The 26553-nt window shown below is 37.0% G+C and overlaps 2 protein-coding genes across 4 annotated transcripts; both read left to right on the top strand.

Moving 5' to 3' along the window:
* The first annotated feature begins 3305 nt into the window (after positions 1-3305).
* Positions 3306-5920, top strand: sec11a (SEC11 homolog A, signal peptidase complex subunit). Its single transcript, XM_063004566.1, has 6 exons — positions 3306-3474; positions 3953-4062; positions 4321-4470; positions 4721-4840; positions 5556-5613; positions 5705-5920. The coding sequence occupies exons 1-6, from the start codon at positions 3424-3426 to the stop codon at positions 5753-5755; spliced, it is 540 nt and encodes a 179-aa protein (XP_062860636.1). The 5' UTR covers positions 3306-3423; the 3' UTR covers positions 5756-5920.
* Positions 5921-19778: 13858 nt separating this feature from the next.
* Positions 19779-25489, top strand: nmba (neuromedin Ba). 3 transcript variants are annotated; one of them, XM_063004571.1, is made up of 4 exons: positions 19779-20068; positions 22517-22662; positions 24743-24920; positions 25320-25489. In XM_063004571.1, the coding sequence occupies exons 2-4, from the start codon at positions 22557-22559 to the stop codon at positions 25354-25356; spliced, it is 321 nt and encodes a 106-aa protein (XP_062860641.1). In that variant the 5' UTR covers positions 19779-20068; positions 22517-22556; the 3' UTR covers positions 25357-25489. The 3 variants fall into 3 exon arrangements, 2 of the variants coding, with proteins under 2 accessions (XP_062860641.1, XP_062860640.1); XR_010014019.1 differs by lacking the exon at positions 22517-22662; XM_063004570.1 differs by lacking the exons at positions 19779-20068; positions 22517-22662 and adding an exon at positions 24052-24591.
* Positions 25490-26553: the final 1064 nt, after the last annotated feature.

The raw sequence follows: 26553 nt of genomic DNA on the forward strand, positions 1-26553 counted from the left end.
TATGATACTCCTTATGTGGTACAGTTCTAAAGTAGCCTGTAAGCATTTGCATTTTAATAATAATATAACTATATTTTGTTGTTGTTTTGCTTACAAGAAAATATACTGCATTACTAATCTATACCACTACTACTGATAATAATAAAATTTATAATAATAATAATAATAATAATAATAGCATGTGCATTAAATCAGGCACATAATGAACACCAGTGTGTTTAACCGCTCGTTTATTGGAATTTATTACTTAGATTCATGGACTGGAGTGAAGTCGGTTCAGCCAAATCACAGTCCGCGGTTTTTCTGGTGAGTCTGCTCACTCGCCTTGTGTACTTAACAGCAGACAATCAGAGGACTCATAGGATCCGGGTTAATTGAGACCTCGGACTCGTGATTCCTGATTCAGTACAAAGATTCGAATCATTAACCCGGGTGATTCAGGAACCGCCCAGCTCTAGTTGTCAGTAAAAGTTGCAAAAGCCAACATCTGTATTGGTATGGGGGTGGTACAGGAATGGTAGTTACTCATTACACAAGGTTCATCAGTTCACACAAGGTTATATCGAACACAGTCATGGACAATTTAGTATCTCCAATTCACCTCACTTGCATGTCTTTGGACTGTGGGAGGAAACCGGAGCACCCGGAGGAAACCCACACGGACACGGGGGAGAACATGCAAACTCCACACAGAAAGGACCCGGACCGCCCCACCTGGGGATCGAACCCAGGACCTTCTTGCTGTGAGGCGACAGTGCTACCCATTTAGCCACCGTGCCGCCAGAAATGGGGTTTGTAAAAATGCCAAATGCCAAAACAATTACGCATTCAGATCACAAATGGAAGCTCTTGAGTCAGACTGCTTGTTATATATTATTTTTCTACATTGTTACTTTCACATTGTTTTTTTTAATCAGTAGAGCATGTATGACTTGTTTTCATGACACTTTGTGATGTGTTTTATATTTCAATGGGATGCTATGAGGTTATTAATTATTGGTTGGTTTTGTGTTAAGACAATGGCAAAATTTGCATCCATGCACAGTGCTTTAGTAACAGCACGAAATGCAAAAGTAGTGATGACTGTATAAATAGTTTTTTTATTATTATTATTATTATTATTAAAAATCACTTTAAAATGATTTAAATTATATACAGAAGCTGGGCTGTTATGCACATTTATACAGAGGCTGTGTTTCAAACAGCTCTCGGACCACATTGTTAGAAGCTACTAACTGGCTAGTGTGAACGAGTGGCCTAGTGTGCATGTATAGGAACTCAACAGAGTGTTTATTAGACACTCCTACCTAGTTAGTCCACTTTGTAGATGTAAAGTCAGAGACGATCGCTCTCATCTATTGCTGCTGTTTGAGTTGGTCATCTTCTAGACCTTCATCAGTGGTCACAGGACGCTGCCCACGGGGCGCTGTTGGCTGGATATTTTTGGTTGGTGGACTATTCTCAGTCAAGCAGTGACAGTGAGGTGTTTAAAAAAAGTCTTATCCACTCAGACCAGCACAATACACACTAACACACCACCACCATGTCAGTGTCAGTGCTGAGAATGATCCACCACCTAAATAATACCTACTCTGTAGTGGTCCTTACAGGGTTGCCAACCGTCCCGTAAAATACGGAATCGTTCCGTATTTGGAAACTAAACGTGGTGTTCCGTATTGAATTTATACGGGACGCGCTTTGTTCCGTATTTTTATCAATGGGAGAGAAACGCTGCAGATTAGACTGTTCAATACTAGAGCTGTGCGGTTCCTGAATCACCCGGGTTAATGATCCGAATCTTTGTACTGAATCAGGAATCACGAGTCCGAAATCTCAATTAACCCGGATCCTACGAGTCCTCTGACTGGCTGCTGCTGTTAAGTACACAAGGCGAATGAGCCGACTCACTGGAAACACCTCTGACTCAGATGATTTGGCTGAACCGACTTCACTCCAGTCTATGAATCTAAGTAATAAGTTAAATATTCCAATTAACAGCGATTAAACTGGTGTTCGTTATGTGGCTGATTTTATGCACATGCTATTATTATTATTAATTATTATTATTATTAATTATTAATTATTATTATTAATCAGCAGTAGTGGTATAGATTAGTAATGCAGCATATTTTCTCCCCCCCTCTCCCCCATGATCAAGATTTCACTTTAAAAAAGTGTCAACTGGTCACTGATAAGAGAAGTGTGAGGGGCCAGGAGAATTAAGAGAGAAGGATTTATTTACAGAAGATGAGTGCATGGAAGACAAGTGATATTTGGATGCATTTTAATGCAATAAATCAACCGCAATCAGAACGTCAGTATAAGTGACTCAACTGACTCAAGTGACCCAAGTGAACCGGATCACATTACTGAGTGACTCACATTAACCCGAGTGAATAAAATGAACCAAATTTACCACCACTATAAATACTCCGCTGTTTGAGTAGCGCAGTGGGCAGAGAGCATCACGCACGTTCTTCTGCCCTAGGTTCGAATCCGGCTTAGGGTGAAACTACAGTAACACAAGCAGGGCCGGTGCTATGGGGGTGCTGGGGTGGGCATTGCCCCAACCCTCCCCCAATTTTCTTACTGCCCCCCTAAGCAACGCAGTCCAGAACCGGGGCTGCATGTCAGTGTGAAGATGGATTATGTAAAAATGTTTTCACTATTGAGGAAAAAAAGTTACATGATGTTCTTTATGCATGTTGTTTAACCTAAAATATGGTTCTGATTTATTATTATAAAGAATGAAAATAATATAAGTTAAACAGCCTAAATTAAACATTTTGATAATGTTCCTATGATGGTGTAAGACCCGTTATTTTGTTTACAGATGCAACAGATGCAGATGCATCTCGCCAGCCCAGGGTGTTCCTTATTTCCAGTTCTGAAAGTTGGTTACCCTAAGTCCTTACCATTGAAGAACAGCATGAAAGAGGGCTAACAAAGCATGCAGAGAAACAGATGGACTACAGTCAGTAATTGTAGAACTACAAAGTGCTTCTGTATGGTAAGTGGAGCTGATAAAATGGACAGTGAGTGTAGAAACAAGGAGGTGGTTTTAATGTTATGGCTGATATATGCATATATATGCATATATATGCATTTCATTTATATGTATAAAGTAAATATATACAAACATACATATATATGGTAATTTGATTTACAAAACTGTTCCAATAAAAAAATCAAACTATACACCAAGACATTATTTAAGAAATGGCGTTTTAAACCAGAGCGACTAAACCGCAAGTTCCCTGTGACGTCTGCGCATGCTCTCTTTCTCTTGCTGCAACCGTTTCTTCCGGATGCTGCACAACAGGAAGTGCTTGCTCGTTCCCTGGAAATAGGAGTCCTTTCTTTTCTAGGCTGTCAGTCATTGAAGTGAAGCAGAGTAAAATTACATACTTGGGGGTAATAAAAATGCTTTCTTTGGACTTTCTGGACGATGTTCGGCGGATGAATAAGCGCCAGGTGTGTATATTTGTGCGTGAGTATAAAAGCGGCGGTTAGTGCAGCAGCACATCGTGTTATTACAAAGAGAGAGAGGGAGAGAGAGGTGTAGAACACGTCAGCTCAGTGGTGTAAATCTCCAAATAAAATTCTCTTCATCACCATCACCTGTCAGTCTGGCACTATCATAACCCCCTGTAGTTGGAAACTGTGCAATCTTGCAATAACGATAATGCTAAATGATGTTACAGCCTTGTTTAAAGATAGTGCTATATATAAGTGTATGAGTTGGAAGTGTGTGTACAAATGTTCATGTGTGTTTATAACGTTACGTATATAAACAATGAAATTAAAGACATTTCATTGGCCTATGACATGTCAGTGGCTGTACAGTGTGTGCAAAACTGCATAAACGTGATTAGCTGAAAATCTCAATGCTTGGTTATTCAGAATGTCTTTTAATGGTATCACTGACAGTGTGTTTTGTTTTTATTCCTAGCTGTACTACCAAGTGCTGAATTTCGGCATGATTGTTTCTTCAGCCTTGATGATTTGGAAAGGCCTAATGGTTGTGACTGGAAGCGAAAGCCCAATTGTAGTTGTTCTCAGGTAAGGACATTTTAACTGCTTTGATTACATCTATTTGTGGTTATTGTAAATTGTGTGTATTTTTGCTATATTCATCATAAACAATAACATTTTAAGATGTTTAATTTGTTTTGCTCATGCTTTTTGCTTTTATAGCAGATATCTTTTTTTTCCCAGAAAAATAAAAAAATAGAATTAAATGAATAAGGAGCTGCCAGTAGAGAATATCTGTTGTAAAGACTGTTGCTTAACAATTTATGATATTGTATTATGATTCAGTGGCAGTATGGAGCCTGCATTTCACAGAGGAGACCTACTGTTCCTTACAAATCGAGTAGAAGATCCGATTAGAGTGGGAGAAATTGTTGTGTTCAGAATTGAGGGAAGAGAAATCCCCATTGTGCACAGAGTGCTCAAAATCCATGAGAAGTAAGTGGTCTTATAGTTTGAATTTATACAAAACCAGTACAGTGTAGGGCATCATCTGAAGCTTACACTTGTTCTTTTATTTTTTTTATGATGTCTCTGCTCAGAAACTTTATCAAAGATCATATTTGCCTTTGTTTTATTTAAAAGACATGCTGTTCATGTCTGTTCAGACTGCTTTCTACTGGGGTGAATGTCCATGCTGAAATTAAACTAAATTTTGATTGTGTTAAACTTTTTTTTTTTTTTTTAGAGAAAATGGAGACATCAAGTTCTTGACAAAAGGTGATAACAACTCAGTAGATGACAGAGGTCTGTACAAGAGGGGGCAGCACTGGCTGGAAAAAAAGGATGTGGTGGGCAGAGCAAGAGGGTAGGCTTTTATTATATAACAGTGTTTACACCAGCATATGTATTGTTTCTGAATTAGTTGTAACTGTTATTTTTAATTATTGTTTATGCTTAGTTTCTTTTTATCTCATTTTTAGTATTAATTTTAGAAAATGTATGTTTAAATATAAACCAATGGTTGTGTGTGTCATTATGGCTTTAGAGGCACAAATACACTGATTAGCCAGATGTATTTGAACACCAATTAATGATTCAAATAATGATTGTTTTTACCGCATACATTGCTAATAGATGTATACAAATATAAGGTAAATGATATGCTTTGAACATTGTGGCAGTTTTGGGAAATCCACTTCCTTTCAGCCTGAGCACAAAGTAAGGTCTGTAAAGACATGGTTTAACTAGTAACTAGTTGTGTGCAGAGGGGCTCCAGTTGCCTACACAGAGGTTTTTGTATTAAAATTGGATTGATTAAAGTAGCTCTAGCTAACCTACTGTGACTGTAAGCTTATGTGTACAAAAGCACATTTATATATATGTGTGTGTGTGTGTGTGTGTGTGTGTTACAGCTGTACTGTAGATGAGATATATTGAAAATTTAATCAGGTTAAATAATTATAGGAAATAATATTTTTATTTTGAGTCCGTTTTAAAGACAGTATGTATTTTAGTTTCAGTTTAGTTGTAATTTTGTTTTACGCATTCATATAACACCACTTAATCTTTTCCTTGTTTAGGTTTGTGCCTTACATCGGAATTGTTACAATACTGATGAATGACTACCCGAAATTTAAGGTAGGATATCTCTGCGTAGTAAATTTTCCTTTTGCCTTCTTATCAATTTTGGAGTAACAGTACATTCTACGTATGTATTTTTGTTTTTCAGTATGCTGTTCTCTGCCTGTTGGGGCTCTTTGTTTTGGTACACAGAGAGTAAGCCTTCTCCACTGGTACCTACAGGACAAAGCAAATCATGAAGCAAACCCCCTCCCAAAATAGATTTGTGTGTTTCTACTTTTTTTGCTGAGCTTTCATCATATGTTCAGATCACATTTGTTTCAACAGTCTATAATTTTGTATGGAATAAAAGTAAAAATCCAAACCATGGTTGCAAATCTTGCCTGTTTTTAACTGGTACTTGACCATCATCAGTTGACAAGCTTATACTGAATATTTAATACATTACCAAGTTTTATTCAACAGTCATTCAGGTTGTATTAAATACAAAGAAATACCAAAAATGTAAAACAAAAAATACACAACGTTCAGCATTCAGAATGTAGACCTAAAACAATATTTGGTAGCTAGCCGTCCATTACAAGATGAAACTAACTGAACATAATAGTTAGATAATGGATATGCAGCTAGTACCTTAACATTCTTATATTGCGACATGAAGCCAAATTGTTTCCAAAGGTTTTACCTGTTTATGTTTTATATTATTAGTATACGGGTGAAAGACGAATAGGGTGTTCCAAGTACCAAAAAAATAAAATGGTTAAATTGTATAATTTTTTCATTTAATATTGTGCACAAATGTGTCACCTATGTAAATATGTATTTTTTTTCTCAGCATTTTGCTTATTTGATCATTTTAGTGTTGTTGACACACAACAAGGGCACAAAAATGTCATTCAGTGCAACGACTAATTTATGACAAAATACACACACAAGGAACAATCTTAGCCATTTCAAATTTATAAGTTTAGTATATCTCTTACAAAAGATTTAAAACCTCAGAAGAAACTGTACTTACTCTGTTTTGAATTTTCTGTGCATTGTTTGTACTCTAATGCGTCTTGGGATTTTGTTTATTTGTATACAAGATGTTTTTGCTACACATTCTATTCTATTCAAACTAATCAAACTCTGTTTTCTATATAGCAGGCCTGGATTCTCTTGCATTCACATGAAAAAAATATATAATTACTTATTACAGTTATTTTAAGCAAATGTTTTTGTTGCACTGTATGATGATTTTATGTTGCACTGAATGACATACTCCAAATTATCCTGTCACATCAGAATATTCATGACTTAATTTGTTTTTATTAAGTAGTTAATTAGTTCTTTATTGATTAAAGTAGCAGTAGTAGAATGAAAATATGCCACACCAGTGGCAAGTATGTGTAATAATATTACTACATCATGAAAAAAGTAAGGCAATGAAAAACAGCTAATGAAGCCATCATAACAACTTGTAAGGCACCAGAACAGTGTGGTAGTGTGGAATTTGTGTCATAACACGTGAAAAAGTTGCTGCAGTAAATCTAAATTCATTCAGCCGTGAAAACCATTTGAAGTCGCATTTTATTTCATGAACTGAACAAATGTTTTCCAGTCTTTTGTTGTTAACCTTGAGGTTCTTGCTGTACATGGCTTTGGTTCTGCAATTATGATTTTGACATCAGACTTAAGGTAGTAAATTTCATCAGGTGGATTTGGCCACACAAAGGAATTTCTGTTTCAATTTTGTAGCATGCAGCTAACTTGCACCTCATCTCCTACAGACAGCAGTACCTGCCCAACGAATGGCAGGTCATCGTACTTGAGAATAACAAAATCTCAGGGACCACCATCAAAAAACAATTATTAATATTCATTGTAATTACTGCTCTTATTAAGGAAGACTAGACTGGAAAAAAGTGGTTTTAATATTTAAAAATAATTTTAAAACATTATAAAGTCAGTATAACAATGTCATTGTCAATTTAGTGCAACAGCGAAATTCTGTTGCACTGAATGACTGTTGTTGTACTGAATGACAGAAATTTTACTTTAGCACATTTTACAGTTATCCCAGTGGTTAGCAAAAGCTAACATTGACCTTAGCTCAAAGACATTTCTACACATATTCACATTTAAATGTTAATAACCTTGTTTGTTTACAAGATTAACCGTAATATTACGTTTTCTGTGTTGTACTGAATGACACTCAGTTTTGTTCTTTAATGTACTGTGTCAGTAAAAAGACATTTCTATCAAATAATGTTAAAATGCATTGACCTCGTGTGTGTGCTGAAGGGTCTTCTTTTGTTGTTATAATTGGTCACATGACTGCAGTAGCTTGATTGCATATTAAAATAAGGCTTTTTATTAACGTTGTACTGAATGACAACTAAAGATTGGGAAAATGGGGACTGAAAGTATCCTGAATATTATTAATATTAAAAAACACATCTGATTGAATATTATTTAATGTCACACATGACATTTGTACAATTATGCCAAAGCAGTAAATTTTAAGTTTTACTTAAGATTAATTAGTTTTTTCTTAATGTTTTATTACTTAAAGAGGTAGGGGGACCGTTGCACTGAATGACATTTTGGGGGTTTCAAGGGTTATTTTTTCAAAAATCATACATTTTCTGTAAAAATTACTTTAGGTTTCAGTAAAGATGTACAAATGGAGTAGATTGAAGGTATATCCACTTATATTAATATAATTGTATATTATTTATCAAGTGGGGACACTAAAAAGTTACGTCTTGTCTTTGACCCATACATGTAGAAAGTCTCCCACTTCAAGTTAGAAGTTAGAATCAAGCACATACTGTAGGCAAGATACCTGTACATAATTCAGTATTACCCAAAAGTGTATTGAACTGGTGCATGCACACCAAGAATGTCTCATTTTTGCTGAGTCAGATTTTGCCACAAAATAATCAGTGTGAGAGAAAAAAAAATCTGTGTTATTCTGTTACTTATTTTAACCAATTACTTTGATTAAATTATGACTTATGGGTTAATCATTAACAACCCTATTTTAAGTCTTTTTTAGTTGCATCACTCAGGAGAGTTGTCCAAGAAGTTAAGAAATAATTGCCTTGCACAAACAAAAACAAGGATACAAAAGCACTGAATAAGATACAGTTGAAGGCATGGTTTGCAAGTTCAAAATTTATAGAACACTGGCTGCATTACCTGGATGTGTCAAAACTGATAGAGAAAGCTATCACTGTCTGCCACCAGATTACTAAGGAAACAGGTGGTCAAAAACCGTCAAGTGATTTGGTGGCAAAAGGCACTCAGATTTTAGTTTGCACAGAAATGTGCATCCTAAACGTTGAAGGTCTCCCTGCCCATACTCTACTAACCTAAAAGCACATTCTGTTCTGTGGAGCGATGAAACAAAACTGAAACTTTTCAGGCCTATGTATTAACGGTATGTCCGGAGGAAGAATGAAGTATATGCTAAACACCCTGGCTACAGTGAAGCATTGCGGTGGCTCGGTGATGTTCTGAGTCTGTTTGGTTCTTCTGGCACTGGAAACCTGCAGCATGTGGAGAGCAAAATGGATTGTCAAGTAAGTATAAGGAAATCTTAGGAGGAAATGTAATGCCTTCTGTGAGTAAGCTGAAGCTTGGGCCTCACTGGACCTTAAAACAGGATAATAATCCAAAACATATCTCAAAGTTTACCAACTTGGTTTGGTTTCAAAAGTAGTTCAGGAAGATTCTGGAACCCCATAGAAAGTGATGGGATTTTAAGAATGCGGTTGCAGCACGCAAACCTTTAGTTTAGTGAACTAATATCCATTGCCCATGTAGAATGGGCTAAGATTTCTCAAGAGCACTGCCTAAGGCTGCTGTCTGGCTATCCATCATTTTTGCAGCAGGTCATAACAGCAAAAGGGTGCTTTACTAATTACTAAAAACACTTGTCATGAAGGGGTTGAATAATTCTAATGCCGCACAACCCCAAACCATCAGCTTCACTGTACTTTTCCTCAAATGCTTCCACTTTTGTAAATAAACATTCTATTTTCAGTGAAGTGCATGTTGCTTATCTAAAGGTTGTATCACATACTTTAAACATTGACATTTGTGATGATTTTGCAGGTAAAGTTTACTTCTGATAAAACTGTAAAATGGATGAGCTTTAATATATTTTATAGCCTGCATAAATTAGGCATAAATTATCTTCATTTTAAAGCTGCTTAGATGAGTCCATTGTAGATGTGTTTGCACAAGGTAAAAAAAACCCAATCAATTATTTTGCTCTGGAATTGTCAACAGCTGACATGTATTTCTCATTGCCCCACCCACAGCACTTTCTATAAGTTCTTTGGCTCCCTTGTTGCTGTGTCTGTAGTGCCCTCTCCTGCTGTGCTTCAACTAAATGTATTCAAAAAAATCACTCATCAAGTCTCTCATCAAGTAATTTGTTTTAACAAATCTACACGTGCTACAACTTTTGCTATGTACAGTATACACAGTATATATGATGTTCTTCCATATCATTTTATAAGATTGGAGAATACAGAGCAGAGCTTTTTTTTTTTTTTTTTTTTTCCTGCCACCACCCCCCCTCTTCGGGGGACCAATTAATCTTTATTAGTGTTAATACGAAGTAGAACAAGCAGAACAAAAGGGGGGGGGGGGTAAGAGAGTCATTGTGTAGAGGGAGGATATACATCACATATAATAAGGAGATAATAATCTAAGCAAAACCAAAAAAAAAAGGGGGGGGGGGGGAGAGTGGAGATAAAAGAGGAGACAGAACAAACAAAAGAGAAAAAAAGGCCCTAAATCTGTCTTGTCTTATCTCTGTGTGTGTGTGTGTGTGTGTGTGTGCGTGTATGCGCGCGTGCGTGTGCATAGGAACATTCGGGTATAGGTGATATATACATAGAATGGTTATAGATATATAATGGTTGTGTTAGTGGTGTGTGGGTACTCTGTTGATGAGAGCTGATGAAGTCACTAATGTAAAAGGTTTTTAAGTGCTGACCACTCATGTGTTTGTGAGTTCTGTTTTGGACGGATGCTGAAATTTTTTTCCATTTCCATATGTTCTATAAGTAAGTTTTCCCATTGATTGATCGTGATATTTTTCCTTGATTTCCAGTTTGTAAGGATAGTTTTTTTGACGATGGTTAGCGCCACTAAAAGTGCTATTGTTTCATCCTGGTTTGGGTTAGTGGTTGACACTGATGGTCTGTAACGCGTTACTTAGTAACGCGTTACTCTAATCTGACCAAATTTTTCAGTAACGAGTAATCTAACGCGTTACTATTTCCAATCCAGTAATCAGATTAAAGTTACTTATCCAAGTTACTGTGCGTTACTATTTTTGTCATTTTCCTTAGTGAAAAGATATTTTTGCTTTCTTCTTGGCAGGGGCGGAGCCAGGGGGTGGCCAGTGGTTGCCATGGCCACCATAAAGTAATCTTCGGCCACCCCCTGGCCCCCCCACCACCGCTTTGCCGGCAATTTTTTTGCGGAAGCATTTCTGCACGCAGGAGCAGCGCACCTCAGATGAGTAGTTCTTCACCAAAATAGTGCAGTAATACACTCAACATAAATGTCAACCACCAACACAGGGCTCTGTTGTAATATACCTTTAGGATGTTAAAGGGTTAACACATAAAAAAGAGTTATGCTTGATGTCATATGCGCATGCGTGGGTTGAAGGGCAATAAAAACAAAGCTCTACTAAATAGTTCATCTCCTGTTTTCTTTCAAATAATACTTCATGGTGGCAGCGTAAATGGTTCGCCCGGAAGGACTGAAACTATCCCTTGCATGTAAACGTTGTAAGGAGGGTAACTACTGCTTCTGTGTTAACTAAACTGGTGAATCGCGGCAAAAGGTTCACGCTCACTGCTATCGCGGTATCATTATAAAAGAAAAGCAAGCATAGTTCATGCCGTTTGAGCCACTGTGCACTGTTTCTCAGCGGAACATCAAGAAGCCCGAGTACAAGTTCACCAGCGGAAGAGTTTCACTGAGTTCACATAAAATTTCCTTGCGCATCCTAAGTGAGAGCTGTGACGTGCGTGATTACAGAGCCAAACAAAAGAAATGGCAGCGCACTTACCTGTGATGAACTGGTCCGACCAAGACCTAAGTGAGGCAATGTCCTTATTTAAACAAAAAATGACTCTTTATCTTGAAGATGAAGAAATAACAGATGCAGCAAAGCAAGCAAGGAAAATATGTCGTGGTATTGGAGATGAAGGACTGAAACGGCTGAATGCCAGTGGGCTTAGTGATGATGAAAAAAAAGTGCCAAACACGTTATGGAACTTTTTCGAAGGTCAGTTAAAACTTAATGTAAATTTCAGAATTCACAGACTACAATTAATGCAGTACAGACAAAAACCAGGAGAGTGCATTGATGATTTTGTGACTAGAGCCAGAACTTTAGCACTAAAATGTCAGTTCACAGATGAAGAACTCAATGAACGTTTAATTGAGCTCATCATTGCAAGCACTCCACATGATGCTCTGCGAAACGATCTTTACAGCAAACCTAAAGGATACCTCATTACTGATGTGCTGGCAGAAGGGCGAAAATATGAAGCTTTGTCAGCAGGCAATGAACAGTTACATCAGCTTGGGTTATCACATACTGAAAAAATCCATGCTATGATGAGAGGTCGAACGTGCCAGAGATGCGATACACACCACAAGCCACGCCAGTGTCCAGCATATAATGATGTGTGCTCTGCATGTGGAAAAAAAGGTCACTGGATGAAGTGCTGCAAAAAGAACAGACAGCGGAAACAAAACTCCAGTTGTAACCGAAAAAGTAAGTCTCGACCACCACACAACAAGCATCGCACATACCCTAACCCGAAGAAGGAACATAAGCAAAGGGGAGAGTCACACATTGATAGCATTGATGACAATGATAATGATCATCAAAACAGCGAGGAATGCTGTTACCAAAGACATTTTTATTCTATCACTGTCAGTGCAAAGTGCATGCATAGCATCCATGTCAAACCACCCCGAGATGAAGCGTACACAACTCTGAATATAAAACCACCTCACATGTCAGGTTGTACACATACACTACGCCTGAAAATTGATACAGGTGCTTCTGGGAATACGCTCCCATTGCGTACATTTATGCAAATGTATGGAACAAACAATCATGCCATGAAAAAACTGGGACCAGCACCCAACATAAAACTGACATCATATAGCGGTGATGAGATTCCTTGTTTTGGTGTCATTGACATTTCATGCCAGTACAAGGAGTCTAAGTGGGTCATTGCAAAGTTTTACGTTGTGGACGTACCAGGGCCAGCTGTAGTTGGATTACCCACAAGTGAATTGCTGAATCTGGTAACTGTCAATGTTGATATGATGGCAGAGGAAAGAGGCAATACTCAAAAAACTCAGCTTAAGAAACTCTGCTCGTCAAAAAGCATATCTGACATCACCAAGCTAAAGGAGGCATACCCCAATCAGTTTGACAGGATTGGTAGTTTCAGTGGAACAGCCAAGCTCATCCTAAAGGCGGATGCAAACCCGTTCATTGACCCACCACGAAAATGCAGTATACATATCAAAGACAAGCTACAGGAAGAACTTGACAAGCTTGTTGAGCAAGGTGTTCTGCAAAAGGTGGAAGAACATACTGATTGGTGCTCCAGTCTTGCATTCAGCACTAAAAAAGATGGTTCCCTACGTATATGCTTAGATCCACAGAAACTAAATGGTAGTCTAAAAAGATGTCCACACAAAATTCCAACCGTTGAAGAGCTTAACCCAAAATTTGCAAATGCAAAGGTGTTCAGCAAACTTGATGCAAAAGCAGGATATTGGTCAATACACCTTGATAAAGATTCACAACTTCTGACCACATTCCGAACTCCATTCGGAAGATACTGCTGGAAACGTTTGCCATTTGGACTGAGTGTCTCTCAGGACTTTTTCCAAGCAAAGATGGATCAGATCCTTGAAGGTCTTCATGGCGTAGTGAGCATAGCTGATGATGTAGCAGTCTATGGAGAAAGTGAGGAAGATCATGACAAAAATCTCCTCAACCTAATGGAACGGGCAGCTGAAAAAGGTCTCGTTTTCAACAGTGACAAGTGCTCAATAAAAAAAACAAGTATCTCATTCTTTGGCAATCTCTATACAGAGAATGGTATTAAACCAGACCCTGCCAAGGTTAATGACATCCAAAAAATGCCAACCCACCAAAACAAAGATGATCTACATAGATTCATGGGAATGCTAAACTACTTGTCACCGTACATACCAAAATTTGCAGACAAAGCACACACTCTGAGAGGGTTGTTAAAGTCTGAATCACCATGGACATGGGACAATGACCACCAGAAATGCTTTGAAGATTTAAAGACAACAATTACTGTGGATGCATGTCTAAAATATTATGACCCAGAAGTTCCCCTGACTATTGAGGTAGATGCATCACAAAAAGGCTTAGGTGTTGCACTGGTGCAGGACAACAGGCCCATCGCCTTTGGTTCAAAAACACTGACAGATTGTCAGTCAAGATACAGTAACATTGAACGTGAAATGCTTGCCATAGTGTATGGGATTCAACGTTACCATACATATCTATATGGTAAGTCTTTTCTTGTGGTAACAGACCATAAACCACTGGTCACCATATGTGCAAAACCATTGCACTCTGCACCGCCAAGGCTTCAGCGCATGTTGATCAAGACACAAGGGTACAACTACCAGGTCATATATCGCCCTGGAAGCCAAATGGTCCTTGCCGATACTCTCAGTAGGTTACCAAACCCTGAGAACCAAGGTGACATTGAGCTTGATGAGCGCATTGATGGAATAGATGTAGAAATCGAAGATCCAGAACTTCACACTGTTGCTATTATCAACTTTTCTCCTGCAAAACAGGATGCTCTTCGCGCAGAGACGGGAAAAGATGCAAGACTCAGCGCACTGAAGGAGTTAATCCATCAAGGATGGCCAGAAAAGATACAAGATCTGCCAAAAGACATACGTGCTTACTGGTCTTTCAGAGATGAACTTGCAATGGAGGCAGGAGTCATATTCAAGGGCAGACAAGTGCTCATTCCAGACTCCATGAAGGATGACATTTTAAACCAACTCCATGAAGGACACCAAGGTGTAGAAAAAACACGTCGCCTTGCCAGAGAAAGTGTCTACTGGATAAAGATCAATGACGACATTGAAAAACTATGCAAATCCTGTAGTACTTGTGCGGAACATCAAGATGCAAACCCAAAAGAACCTCTTGTTCCACACAAAACACCCTCAAAACCTTGGCAGTATATTGCTTCTGACATATTTGAAGTCAGTGGACGACAATATTTATTGACTGTAGACAGATATTCCAAATATCCAGTTGTTGATGAAATGCATGTGCCTGTGTCCAGCCAAGCAGTTGCACAAAAAATGCAAATGTACATGTCCCTATTTGGTCGACCAGATGAAATAATGACTGATAATGGACCACAGTATACAGGACAAGCCTTCAAAAGGTTTGTAACAGACTGGGGAATAAAGCACATCACAAGTTCACCACACTATCCAAAAAGTAATGGATTTATTGAAAGGCATGTGCGATACATTAAATCAGTTGTGAAAAAAACTTTGAAACATGGAGGCGAGCTACAAAGGGCAATGCTACATGTCCGTGCAACCCCTGTTGATAGTGAGCTTCCTTCACCTGCAGAACTGCTCTTTGGGAGACCAATTACCACACTTTTGCCAAGTCACGGTGACCCAGGCAAGGAGGAGCAAAGACTGCACCTAGAACAGCGATCGTCAGAAATGAAACACCATCATGATCGTTGCAGCCGCAAAGAACTACCTCCACTCTATCCTGGACAGCATGTGAGAGTGCTAGACAAGGAGAAGAGGACCTGGCACCCAGGGACAGTTGTGCAGAAGTGCATTGAACCTAAAAGCTACCTGATCGCGACACCCAATGGAAACGAGATCAGGCGCTCCAGGTGTCATCTTCGTGAGGATTTTGCTCCAGTAATGCAGAAAATTCACAAAAAGATTAGCTTTGCAGAACCACAATGCCAAGATAACACCAAGAACATTCACAACAATTCAGCTGAGACAACCAACCAATCACACAGCGAGCAGAAGTCAGACATGACTGGATCCAAAGTCCCAAAGCCGATGTGCACAAGGTTTGGAAGGATCATAACTAGACCGGCTCACTACCAGGATTATGTATAGGGTCAGAATAATACCCAGAGCGGGAGGGCAGTCTACCCTGATGATCGCTCTAATCTGTTGAAATACATTTTTCTGCAAAAAAGAAAAAAGAAAAAAAAAAACTTCCTGAGACTGTATATTAGTTCAACTAAATGTAAATCAACAATTGTGTTGTGTTAGCCTGAATCAGTATCTCAGAGAAAGATTTTTGGATATTGACTGTTAAAATATGTGCATGAATAACTAATGTGAGAACTAATGTTTTTCTAAAATATGCCTTGGAGTTGTATTGTTGATATACAAATTTATGTCTAACACTTTCAGTATTATGGTTAAACAGGGGGGATGTTGTAATATACCTTTAGGATGTTAAAGGGTTAACACATAAAACAGAGTTATGCTTGATGTCATATGCGCATGCGTGGGTTGAAGGGCAATAAAAACAAAGCTCTACTAAATAGTTCATCTCCTGTTTTCTTTCAAATAATACTTCAGGCTCTAGACTAACGTTTTGCACTGGTTGCACTGGTGCACCTAACTTTTTTTCTTAGGTGCACCAGCACAAAAGTTAGGTGCACCCAAATTTTCGACCGCATCGCATTTAACACCGCAGTTTTACAGGTTCACTTTTTTTTTTTTTTTTAATCCACTGTCCAATCTGGTCAACATGGCCTCGTCTGATGATCTGTTTTCTGCTGCCTGACAATGAAGGGCAGTGGGGAGAGGGGACACTTGGGCAGTGCATTTATCGCGGCATGTAATGTGTTTTATAGATGCATTGGGCTTTTTCAGCCTTTCAATTCGAAATGTATTAGAACCAGTCACAAATATACTATTGCCGGCCACTGTCTTCTTTACAGTTAATTATAGTATTACAGACTAATTATAGCACACTTATAAAAATTATAAAAATAATAGAGTAAATGTGTATGTATGTGTGTATATCTATTTATATGTGTGTGTATATTTAAAATTATATGTATATGTTTGTGTGTGTGTGTTAGAGTGTAATCTTAAATGCAGTGCATTATATTATCGGCTTTACTGAATCTTTTACACAGATTCCCAAAATCGCTTGCGGTGCACTCACTGCGTATTTTGACTACATGTATTGTAAAATATTTTGGTCTTTTAGTTATTTTTATATTTTACTTAACGAAAATATTGTCGTGTTTTTACTTTCACTATCGCGGCACTTTATCGCTAGCATTAGCCCCTTGCTACTGTAGAGGGTCGGCTCACCTAGCCGCTGTCCGGTGGGGATGCTGCGGGTCTTTTGCTGTGCGGTGGTGGAGGTGTGGGAATAAAGGCACACGGCAGGGTAGACTCACTTTAACTGTTTAGTCAGGACTTAAGTGAGCGTTACAACACTTTACACCGCCGAGCTCCAGAACCCGAACTTCCATTCTGGGGACATCCGGCGAGTCCAAAAGCACGTGTATAAACCTGGTGCTGCATTCTGATTGGCTGAGCTGAATGTCGCTCACATATCACCGCTACAATATTGTCCCGCCCTTCACTATCTCTGATTGGTTTAGACCATGATATTGGCCTAATGTGTGTCTGTTGTTTTTTTTTTCCCTCGGACGCCTGGTCGCACCCAGAGCCGTAGATAGAGAGAGTTGCGACACTCCTTGATCTCGCCGCTACGCGGTCACGTGGTTCATGTAACCCTCAATAGTTCCAAACAAACTCGGCGCTGTCATGTTCTCAAATGGGACAGGCAGCAGTAAATGAAATATTAAACGGCAAATAATAAACATTTGTACAATTTCTGGGTATTTTCAACTGCCTTTACATTTACTGCATCTTACTGCAACCATAAAGTGGAAGATTGATGTTTATAATGATTTGTTAATAGGTCGTTCTTGTTAACACACAGTACATTATATTAGCATACATTACATAATGCGATATCATTAAGTAGTAGAGACAATATACAGTATAGACATTAAAGTTTTTTATGTTTTGTTTTTTGCATAAACTAATCTCCCTTCACTTTCCTGAGGATTCATAATAATAATCATTTTGGCTAAACACTAAGTCATGTGCTGGATTCATAAGGTTTACCTGCACTGAATGAACAGATTGATAAACACATTACCGTACCAAAAACATTATAGTGCAGGTACATGAAAAAGCATTCATTCATCTCTTATTTCATGAGTGATTAATAATTGATTCCTACATGTAATACATTAATGAATTCATTATGAATATATGCACTAGTTCATTTTGTCTAATGTAAGTGGTGGACAAGGTACACAAACCATGTAGTTGAGTTAAAGTAGAGATATCCAAGGTAACATATTACTCCAGTAAAAGTAGTAGTAAAAGTAAAAATACTCTTTACCTCCACTAAAGTACTAAACTAAATTTACCTTCAAATGTACTTAAGTATGAAAGTAAAAGTATAATGATTTATTGTGGTTCTAATGTTTTATGATCATTTCTGTAACAAGACTCTTGATTAATCAACTCATTTTAGGTGAAAAGACTCGTGTGTCATTAATTAAGCTTAACTGACTAAGCTAAATTGGGTTATACCTATTAATTAAGATAAACATGTAACATTTAGTGCTGAGCAAATGCTAAACAATAACAGTATTAAGTATATTAATGACATTAAATTCATAATTTTTTTAAAACAAAGCAACAAACAGCTAAAAATGTTTGATAAGTAGTGGAAATGAATGGGGCTCTATGGGATGTTTGGAACTATACAGAGCTCCACAACCCGGAAGCTGCGCAGAAAAAATGTCCCGCCCCCTTTCCAACGGTTCCCTATGGGAGTGTCGCCACTCTGTTCTCTCTACCGCTCTGGTCGCACCCAGAGCCGTAGATAGAGAGAGTTGCGACACTCCTTGATCTCGCCGCCACGCGGTCACGTGGTTCATGTAACCCTCCAATAGTTCCAAACAAACCCGGCGCTTTCACGTTCTCATATGGGACCGGCAGCAGTGAATGAAATATTAAACATTAAATAATAAACATTTGTACAATTTCTGGGTATTTTCACCTGCCTTTACATTTACTGCATCTGCTTTAATGTCAATTTGGTATATAAAGAGAAAGATTGATGTTTATAATGACTTGTTAATAGGTCGTTCTTGTTAACACACAGTACATTATATTAGCATACATTACATAATGCCATATCATTAAGTAGTAGAGACAATATACAGTACAGAGATTAGACAGTTTTTTTTGTTTTTTTACATAAACTATAATCTCCCTTCACTTTCCCGAGGATTCATAATAATAATCATTTTGGTTAAACACTAAGCCATGTGGCTGGATTCATAAGGTTTACCTGCACTGAATGAACAGATTCATAAACACATTACTGTACCAATACCTTTAACATTATAGTGCAGGTACATGAAATAGCATTCATTCATGTCTTATTTCATGAGTAAGTAATAATTGATTCCTACATGTAATACATGAATTAATTCATAATGAATATGCACAAGTTCATTTTGTCTAATGTAAGTGGTGGACAAGGTACACAAACCATGTAGTTGAGTTGAAGTAGAGATATCCAAGGTGAAATATTACTCCAGTAAAAGTAGTAATAAAAGTAAAATACTCTTTACCTCCACTAAAGTACTAAACTAAATTTACCTTCAAATGTACTTAAGAATGAAAGTAAAATTAGCATGATTTATTATGGCTCTGATGTTTTATTATCATTTCTGTAACAAGACCCTTGATTAATCAACTTTTAATTAATCAATTTTAGGTGAAAAGACTCGTGTCAATAATTTAGCTTAGCTGACTAAGCTAAATTCAGTTATACCTATTAATTAAGATAAACATGTAACATTTAGTGCTGCGCAAATGCTAAACAATAACAGTATTAAGTATATTAATGACATAAAATTCATTATTTTTTTAAAACAAAGCAACAAACAGCTAAAAATGCTTGATAAGTAGTGGAAATGAACGGGGCTCTATGGGATGTTTGGAACTATACAGAGCTCCACAACCCGGAAGCTGCACAGAAAATATGTCCCGCCCCCTTTCCAACGGTTCCCTATGGGAGTGTCGCCACTCTGTTCTCTCTACCGCTCTGGTCGCACCGGTGCGACCTGAGATTTTTTTTAGTCGCACCATTGAGAAATTAGGTCGCATGTGCGACCAAATTGGTCGCACTCTAGAGCCCTGCAACACAATTACAGAAGTACAGTAGTACTATTTAGTAGTATTCGTGGCGCGCTACGAGTAAAAGCGCCAGCTTCTCTGCGCATTCCAGTGTTGCCAGATTGGGCGATTATCCGCCAAATTGGGCGGATTTTGTTGGAAAACAATTTAATAGCAGGTAAATAACACTTCTACTTAAAAGAAAATCTTCCGTTTTAAGAAGCTCCAGCATTGTAGAAGGCTATTAAAAGTAAAGTCAATTTTCAATGCTGATTTAGCGTTGGTCAGTCTGTATCATATTCTTGAAAGAAAATTAAAATTTGTTTTCCATGCATTCACACCAGCATGTTCTGGGATTCAATTGAGTCTCATCAGTACACACAAGTTGGCAGCCAAATGATAAAGTATTGCAAAGGAATATCTTTGAAATATTCCGCATTATATAACTAATAAAGTAACTTGTAATCTAACTTAGTTACTTTTAAAATCAAGTAATCCATAAAGTAACTAAGTTACTTTTTAAAGGAGTACTCAGTAATCAGTAATCAGATTACTTTTTCAAGGTAACTATGCCATCACTGGTGGTTGATGTGTGGCCTAATAAACAGAGTGATGGGGATAGGGGGTTGGGGTGTTTTAGTAGTGGAGTCAGCTGATTTATAACAAGTTGCCAGAAGTGTTTGATTGGTGGACAGTAGGCGTGTACGTAATTGTCTGGGGTGTTTAGTGAGCAGTGTATACAGATTTCGGAGTCCACTAATCCCATTTTATATAGCTTTTGCCTAGTATAGTGTACTCTGTAAATTACCTTATATTGTATAAGGTGGAGGTTAGTATTGTTAGTCATTTTAAATGTGTTTTGGAGAATGTTTGTTAGAGTAATTGAGAGATCTTCTTCCCATTTTTTTTTGGTATAAAGACTTTTTGGTCTAGTTCAGATAAGAACCTATAAATTTTAGATAAGATTTTGTCTGAGGAGCAGATATTGAGGAATTCTGAAATTGGTGGAGTAAGTTGTAGTGTTGTTTTATCCTTAATTTTTGAGTTTAATATAGATCTAAGTTGGAGATATTCCAGAAACTGGTTACTCTCGATGCAATATTTCTGTGTTAGATGCGAGACTGTTGCTAGGTTGTTATTCTGTAGAATGTGATGTAAGTGAGTAATACCTTTTTCTTTCCATTTGTGTAGTTTCAGTGTTTTGTTGATGGTAGGGAAGTCAGGGTGCCATACGGGTAAGTGTTTAGTGGGTGCAAGTGTAGTGTTTGTGTTCTTGTGTAGTTTCCACCAAGTTATTAGAGTTGATGCTATCATTGAGTTTTTAAAAAAGGGTTGGCGTTTTAGTATTGTACTAATAAATGGTAGGTCTGCAATTTGTATTTTATTACTTAATGTTTGTTCCACTTCTCTCCATATTTCATCTGTCTGATTCGGTTTTACCCATTTAATTATGTACTGTAATTGATTTGCGGCTAGGTATAGTTGGAAATTAGGTGCTTCGAGGCCTCCCTGAGTTCTATGTTTTTGTAATGTAGTTAATTTGATTCTAGGTGGTTTGTTTTTCCAATAGAATTTGGAAATGATTGAGTCTAAGGTTTTGAACCAGGTGGGGGTGGGGGGGTGGGGGTTGAATAGGAATCATTGAGAAGAGGTAGTTTACTTTTGGTAATACTGTCATTTTGATAGTGGATATTCTGCCAATAAGAGATAGTGGGAGTTTCTTCCATCGGTGGATATCATTGTTTATAGTTGTGAGTAGTGGATTGAAATTAAGTGTGTGCAACTCAGACAGTTTGGTGGAAATTTTAATGCCCAGGTATGTGATGTGTTTAGTGCACATTGGGATAGGGAGGGACTGAGTTGCTATATCTGCTAAATTCATGTTAAATGGTAGAACGGTGGATTTAGACAAGTTAATGGAGTAATCTGAGATTTTGGAAAATTTTTCAATGATTTGTATTGTTTAAGTAATTGACGATGGTGGGTTTTGTAGAAACAGTAAAATATCATCTGCGTACAGGCTGATTTTGTGTTCTATAGTGTGAGTCTGGATACCTTTAATATTTGGGCTTTGTCGTATAGCTGCAGCTAGTGGTTCTATAAAAATTAAGAACAGGAGGGGAGAGAGGGGGCATCCTTGCCTAGTACCTCTGTGCAATGTGAAATTCTGTGATATTAGTCCGTTAGCATTGACTGTAGCCTTGGGTGAAGTGTAAAGAGTTTTAATCCATTCTACAAATGATTCTCCGAACCCTAGTTTATGTAATGTGGTGAATAGAAATTTCCAATTGACTTTATCAAAGGCTTTCTCTGCATCTAAAGTAACTATTGCAGTTTCTAACTTATGGAGTGTTGTGTGGTGTATCAGATTGAGTAGTCTGCGCATGTTGGTAGTTAAGTGCCTACCTTTGATGAAGCCGGTCTGATCCGGATGTATGAGGGATGGAATGATGGAATGTTTCCAATCTGGTAGCCTAGGCCTTATTTATAAGCTTTGTGTCTGTGTTAATGAGTGATAATGGACGGTAACTGGAGGGTAAGGTAGGATCTTTATTAGGTTTGAGATGGAGTGAAATTGTAGCCGTATTAATTTCTGTTTGTAATCTCTTGTTGTGTTTTATTTCAGCTCATACTCTACTGAATATTGGAGCGAATATTGTCCAGAAATGCTTGTAAAATTCTACGGGAAAGACATCTGGCGGAGAGCATCATGGAGTTCTTCTGATGTTATTGGTTTTTCTAATATACGTTTTTGGTCTTCAGTTAATTTTGGTAGGTTTATATTATCGAGAAACGTGTGGATATCTACCGGGTCTGGATCATGTTCTATTGAGTATAGTTTTTCATAGAATTTCCTAAATACTTGATTTATTTCTTCTGGTGTTTGCTTGATCATTCCGATCTCATCTTTGATTACTGGGATTGTTGTTTTTTCTTTGTTATGTTTTATTTGGTTTGCTAAGAGTTTACCAGATTTGTTCAAAATCAAAATGTTCATGTCTTAGTCTTCTTATTTATGAATTCATTATATTGTGATTTTCATTCCCTTAGCTCCTTTTTAGTTTTATCTGTTGGGTTTTTTATCATTTCATTAATTAACACCCAAATTTTCTGTTGTAGATTAGCCTCGTTTTCTGTATCTTTCTTCTTCTTATAGGAGGAGTAAGAAATTATTTTGCCTCTTAGTACTGCTTTCCCAGTTTTCCATAGTAGAGTTGGTGGGGTTTCTGGAGAATCATTTATTTCTAGGAAGGATGCCCACTCTTTCCTGATGTAGCTATCGAATTCTGGGTCTGTAAGTAAGGACGTGTTAAGGCGCCATCTGAAAGTTTTATATATTGGATTTATATTCCATATAAGTGATATCGGAGCATGGTCGCTAATTATTATAGGATGATATGTTATGTCTGAAATATTAGATATGATAGAATTACTGGTTAAAAAGTAGTCAATGCGGGAGTGTGAATGGTGAACTGGTGAATAAAAAGAGAATTCTTTGGACGGGTTTTTGAGGCGCCAGCTATCGCTGAGCCCTAAGTCTGTCATGTATTGTTTAATTATGTCTGTTGATTGCAATAATGTGTATTGTCTGTACTGGTTATTCTGTCTAAATATGGGTTGATGATTGTATTCAAGTCACCTCCAATTATAATTGTGGAATCTGAGATATTGTTCACATGGGTGAAAAACGTATTAAAGAAGGATGGGTCATTAGTATTTGGGCCATATAAACTTGCAATTGTTAAGGGGGTGTTGCTGATGGTGATGTTTATTATGATATATTTTCTTTCCGGGTCTGATGTTCTGGTCTGGTGTTATGTGTGAAGGGGCTTTCTTTATTTATTAGGATTGATACTCCTCTTTGTTTGGAGTTATAGTGGGCTGATAATATGTGGGTGAATTGTGGTGATTTGAATCTGTCATGATTTGTTTCTGATAAATGTGTTTCTAGTAGTAAACAGATATCGTAGAGCATTTGATATCGTTCCTCTTAACAGAATTTCTCCAGAACATCCAGAGTCCTCTCTTGTGCATTGTAATGGAAATGGCCGAAGCTTAATTTTGTTTAAACCATTTTTGTGTTAATCTGAACATTTTGGATCATTGTTCTGTTAAAAGACCCAATGATGACCCATTTAAGTTTTCTGGGAGAGGCAGAAATGGCATGGCAAGTTTGTTACAGCTCCAGTTGATTGGAACTTGCAGTTTAGCAGTATGGCAATTCCATTTAATTGGAATATATTTCACTCTGTTTTTGGTTTACAGCATCATTTCTCTAACTATCCTAAGCCTCACTGCATCTTTACATTATTACCCTGTTCTGTAGTGTGTTCTATTACATTTCTTTTATCCTCAGTCCCCTGGCTACCCACCAAACTGTGCTCTTTATTGCTTTAGAGCCACCTCCTTATTCTGCATTCTGCACATCCTACTGCCCTCCCCAACATTTCCCCTTGTTGTGCTCCCTATAAATGCTCATTTCAAAGAATGACACTACAAGAAAGTGGAAATAACTATTTAAACCTGTATTCAGCTTAAAGATGGACATGAGATCTTTATATGGAATCTGCATATTTCTGGTCTCCCTGGTCTTGCTGTCTTATGTACCTACAAGTATGTCAGTCAGTCTTGATGTAAGTGACCTAAGAAACAAAGTTTCTAAAATTAAAGTCAATCCACGAAGGAGTCTGTGGGCAACAGGTAGGATTCATATTAAATTTTAAGTTTTCACTTGTATTATACTTTCGTAATCACTACCCAACATGCTGTGTAGTTCATCATCAGGAATTATTGATTTACAATTACCATTATGAAAAATGTTTTCCATGCTTCTTGTTATCTTGTCTTTTAGGGCATTTTATGGGTAAGAAGAGTATGTCAAATGGTGCAGTTGGAGATTTGCATTCGAGAATGAAGCATGCAGAGCCGCAGGTTGGTAACATGGATAAGCTGATCACACATGCGGCGCTGCAGGTGGCACTTCAGGCTCTGCTGGAAGATACACAGGACAGTAAGATTCTCCCTAACAGGTGATTTTAAAATAGAGAATTTATTAAACATAGATGAATGTGGCTTTTTTATTTTCAAGGAATATATGTGCTGGGTGTGTGTGAAGCAATTTAGAAGAAATAATAGAAGAATTCTTAATACTTTATTAAAATTTCAAAGGTGTTTTTCTATTATTTTCAAAGTGACATTAATATAAATGTGCTTTTTTAAATAATTAAATAATTAAATAAGAATCAGTTTGATTTATTTTTTATTTGTCATTACTTTTTGTATGTATATTTTAATATATCACTGTTAATGTATCAGTATTTATTTATCTTAACTTTGTGAATGTCTACTATAATAGTTTATAATTGTTTTCAAAACTCTAAAGACTTTCAAAATATGACTCTTCTCTCTTTGCCTTTTTTTCTTTTTAGGGCCAGACTTTGTGCTAAATGTTTGAAAGGATACTAATGGAATCGGTGGAACACCACTTATATTGCTTTTAACTGCTAGTTAATAGGGATTAATAAAAATCCTGCAGTTCTATTACATATCTACTGGTTATATTTACATATGTCTAAATAAAAGAAATGATACATCTAAATATCTTCTGTACTTTATTGTTTCCATATTCTAGCTCTTTATATTTCCATAGGCAGTTGCTAAAAATAATTAGCTACAGGAGTATTTGACATGTACAGAGTGATGTAAAATAGCTAATGTGGTACTTGCATAAGAATTTGCATGGTGCAAATGTCCTGACATGCAAAATGTAACATGAAATAACAGGCAAAGAATTATTGGGAAGCATAGTTGCAAGAATAATATCCTTATGTCTCTATATTAAAACACTTAAGTTAATGGGCAATGTGTGGTACCGAAAAAAGATGATTTAATAAGCCTGTCACATTATGAACAGACATTAAAGGTGGGCAGCCACATTTAACAAATTTAATAACAAAAAAGTATAGTCTAACACATTTTACAATTATTTCTGGAGCTGTAAAATTTTTTATAACTACCTAAACTACCTAAATCAATGTATTAGAAAAAAACTAGTTCACCAGAAATAATTGACACAGAAAATTTTAATTTTAAGCCCTGCATACTATAGACATGGTGACATCAGTGTGCCAAATTTCTAGAAAACAATACATTTTCAATCTTCTGGCATTTCACAGCATTTTTCTTAAAATTTAAAAATTAAAATGGAACCTAGTTGTAAAACAAAAAAATTGTTCTTAACTGAACAGTAGAACTGTTTTGGAGAGGATCATCTAAATCCTACACATCTGTAGGCTTAATAATGCATTTCTATTAAATTAGTTCAACTTAAAGCAAAGCTGGTTTGAGAAAAATTTACATGTCATTCATTATGTGCAATAATTTTCTATGGAATTTTCTATTTTTTTCTCTATGCAATAGAAGAATCTTTCAAATCTTTCAGTTTATTTGACTTGTTTGTCTGAGATGTTGTGGATTTATTTTAGCATGTTACTGTGTACAGGCAGTGGTACAAACTTGTTGTAACACACCCACACACACAGACATGCACATGCACACACAAACTTTAACTACTATAATAAAATGTAGGCTTTGATGGATTCTGTGAATAATACTACACTGGGGAATTATGCTGATAGAATTACCACATATCTAAAGAAATTA

Source organism: Trichomycterus rosablanca, chromosome 11 (assembly GCF_030014385.1).
Source record: "Trichomycterus rosablanca isolate fTriRos1 chromosome 11, fTriRos1.hap1, whole genome shotgun sequence".
Taxonomy (NCBI): domain Eukaryota; kingdom Metazoa; phylum Chordata; class Actinopteri; order Siluriformes; family Trichomycteridae; genus Trichomycterus; species Trichomycterus rosablanca.

What these genes read in the sequence shown, in the direction of transcription:
- sec11a (XM_063004566.1), top strand. Translation starts at nt 3,424, where the DNA reads ATGCTTTCTTTGGACTTTCTGGACGATGTTCGGCGGATGAATAAGCGC. An exon ending in GGCGGATGAATAAGCGCCAG is followed by an intron (nt 3,475 to 3,952) that starts GTGTGTATATTT and finishes TTTTATTCCTAG; the next exon opens with CTGTACTACCAAGTGCTGAA. An exon ending in CCAATTGTAGTTGTTCTCAG is followed by an intron (nt 4,063 to 4,320) that starts GTAAGGACATTT and finishes ATTATGATTCAG; the next exon opens with TGGCAGTATGGAGCCTGCAT.
- nmba (XM_063004570.1), top strand. Translation starts at nt 24,432, where the DNA reads ATGGACATGAGATCTTTATATGGAATCTGCATATTTCTGGTCTCCCTG. An exon ending in AAGGAGTCTGTGGGCAACAG is followed by an intron (nt 24,592 to 24,742) that starts GTAGGATTCATA and finishes CTTGTCTTTTAG; the next exon opens with GGCATTTTATGGGTAAGAAG. An exon ending in AGTAAGATTCTCCCTAACAG is followed by an intron (nt 24,921 to 25,319) that starts GTGATTTTAAAA and finishes TTTTCTTTTTAG; the next exon opens with GGCCAGACTTTGTGCTAAAT.